This window comes from Sinocyclocheilus anshuiensis, unplaced genomic scaffold, assembly GCF_001515605.1.
Source record: "Sinocyclocheilus anshuiensis isolate Anshui unplaced genomic scaffold, SAMN03320099.WGS_v1.1 scaffold255, whole genome shotgun sequence".
Lineage (NCBI taxonomy): Eukaryota > Metazoa > Chordata > Actinopteri > Cypriniformes > Cyprinidae > Sinocyclocheilus > Sinocyclocheilus anshuiensis.
This window is the reverse complement of record NW_015549578.1, coordinates 582,840-585,380: the sequence shown is the minus strand read 5'-3', so window position 1 is coordinate 585,380 and position 2,541 is coordinate 582,840. Positions and strand designations below refer to the sequence as shown.

The 2,541-nt window shown below is 40.9% G+C and overlaps 1 protein-coding gene across 1 annotated transcript in view; it reads left to right on the top strand.

Annotated features, from left to right (window-relative positions):
* Positions 1 to 1,751: 1,751 nt before the first annotated feature.
* Positions 1,752 to 2,541, top strand: part of LOC107657545 (ubiquitin carboxyl-terminal hydrolase 2-like) — a gene marked incomplete at its 5' end in the record, with an annotated part of 11,332 nt that continues 10,542 nt past the window's right edge. Inside the window, one exon of the mRNA XM_016445683.1 lies at positions 1,752 to 1,838. Coding sequence (XP_016301169.1) covers positions 1,752 to 1,838 — 87 coding nt within the window. The remainder of the gene's footprint in view (positions 1,839 to 2,541) is intronic.

The window sequence follows — 2,541 nt, the reverse complement described above, 5'->3', positions numbered from 1 at the left end:
CATCAAAGTATTTCTGTATAATTACTTTCTTACATGACTGCGTTCCCAAACAGCAGGCATCCACCTCTAAAAGCAATGACCACATTTATTGTGTTACGTCTGCTATCTCTGAAGTGCAAGTAATTTATTACATATGAAAATTATTATTTTCAGTGGCTTCTCCTAGTTTTCTTATAGATATTTAGTGCCAGTTTATCAGGAAGTGACGATTTTGTTCTCTTTGACTCGTTGGATGGAAACGGTGCTTTATTTGCAAATGTTTTATGCGATATTCCAGTTTTGCGCATAAGTTACATTTGCATCTTTGGATGGAAACATAGCTATTGTCTCATTTCACACAGCAGTGGATGTCTTCTTCAGAGTGAATCACAACAAACTAAAATAGACCTACTTGCAGGACGTTTTCTTCATCTGGCCTTCATATTGATTTCTCAGTTTTAGTACAGTATGATGTAGGATGTTGGTATTTGCAGATTTTCATATGATGTCTTGGTTTAGAGCCTGTAAAAATCTTGTGAGAAGATATGGCTGTCAGAGATGGCTGCCGGGATCAGTGTTGCAGTGACGATGACAAATCAGCCAATGAGCGGACATCCCATGTGAAAGGATGCTATTTTTGGCAGCGTTGATATTACTCAGCAGAGTAAGGCAAACTGGGCTGGTGAGCCTGTTCCCATGAAATGGGTGTTCAGCAAGCATTTTCTATGGAAGCATGGATTTAGATAATACCCAGTTAATGAGTTTGTTGAACATTTCTGGTATGATATATACTGCCATGAACTGTTTGTTCTTCAAATATTGACTGCCTTGCTACTGAGGCGGTCGGGACAAATGTGGTCAGTGTGAACATCCTGGCCAGCACCAGGTAAGTTCGTCAGAGTTCCAGCACAGGGAGGATCACGTTTCCCCTCCCGTGCTTTGGCATGACAGAAAACAACATAGTGTCAGATTACTGGCCAGTCCGCTTTAGCACTCTAGCACCTCTACCAAAAAAACTGATTGTATGGAAACATAGATCTCCGTTTCCTGGAACGATTTGACTTGAAGTGCGGTCACATTTAATGATCCTGGCTGGAATTTCGAAATGCAGTAATTTCAGTTTTGCGTGAGGGCAAAAAAGTCAAAGATTTCATTAGTGTTTAAGTTGGTCACCTAAATTAGCCACATTGACCAACAGAAAGGTCTGAAAGTCAAATATGTGTGAGCTACTATTGAAAATGGACCTTTTTTGCCCTGCAAAATTTCGGCTAATTTGACCGCATCTTATGAGAGCAACATTTCAATCCATTTGACGTTCCAGCACAGGGAGGATCACGTTTCCCCTCCCGTGCTTTGGCATGACAGAAAACAACATAGTGTCAGATTACTGGCCAGTCCGCTTTAGCACTCTAGCACCTCTACCAAAAAAACTGATTGTATGGAAACATAGATCTCCGTTTCCTGGAACGATTTGACTTGAAGTGCGGTCACATTTAATGATCCTGGCTGGAATTTCGAAATGCAGTAATTTCAGTTTTGCGTGAGGGCAAAAAAGTCAAAGATTTCATTAGTGTTTAAGTTGGTCACCTAAATTAGCCACATTGACCAACAGAAAGGTCTGAAAGTCAAATATGTGTGAGCTACTATTGAAAATCGACCTTTTTGCCCTGCAAAATTTCGGCTAATTTAACCGCATCTTATGAGAGCAACATTTCAATCCATTTGACAGCTTACTTGAAATGTGTGACTAGTCGCTGTCATCTAGACTATGACCTGTGCTAACATTTCATCTCCTCTCTGTTTTTCAGAACTCAAAGAGTGCCCAGGGCCTGGTGGGTCTTCGTAATCTGGGAAATACAGTAAGTGTTTTTTAATAGGATGTACTAGCTGCTCTCATAGGTGAAATGTGTGCTTGTATTCTGTAGGACTTTTTTCTTGTCAATTTTTGGCTCAAACCTTCGAGCTGGACTACAGTGCCTTGCGAAAGTATTCATATTTTTTTCACGTTTTGTTATGTTGCTGCCTTATGTTAAACTGCTTTAAATCCATACACCATAATGGTAAAGCAAAAAACAGGTTTTTAACATCTTTGCAAATTTATTAAAAATAAAAAACTTTGATTCCATAAGTATTCAAAAAAGCACCTAAAGGACCCCCCAGACTGTGAGAAACAAGATTCTCTGGTCTGATGAACCTCAATTCCAAGCATCATGTTTGAAGGAAACCAGCTCTGCTCAGCACCTGCAGAGTACCATCCCAAAAGTAAAGTGTGCTGGTAACAGCCTCATGCTGTGGGGCTGTTTTTCAGTGGCAGGGACTGAGGCACTCATCAGAGTAGAAGAAAAGCTCAATGCACCAAAATATAGAGACAGCCTTAATGAAAACCTAGTCCAGAGCATTCAGAACCTCAGACTGAGCAGAAGGTTCACCTTCCAACAGGACAACGACCCTAAGCACACAGCAAGAGTGGCTTATAGACAACTCTGTGAATGTCCTTGAGTGGCCCAGCCACGGCCTGGGATTGAACCCAGTCAAATATTTCTGGAGAAACCTGAAAATGTG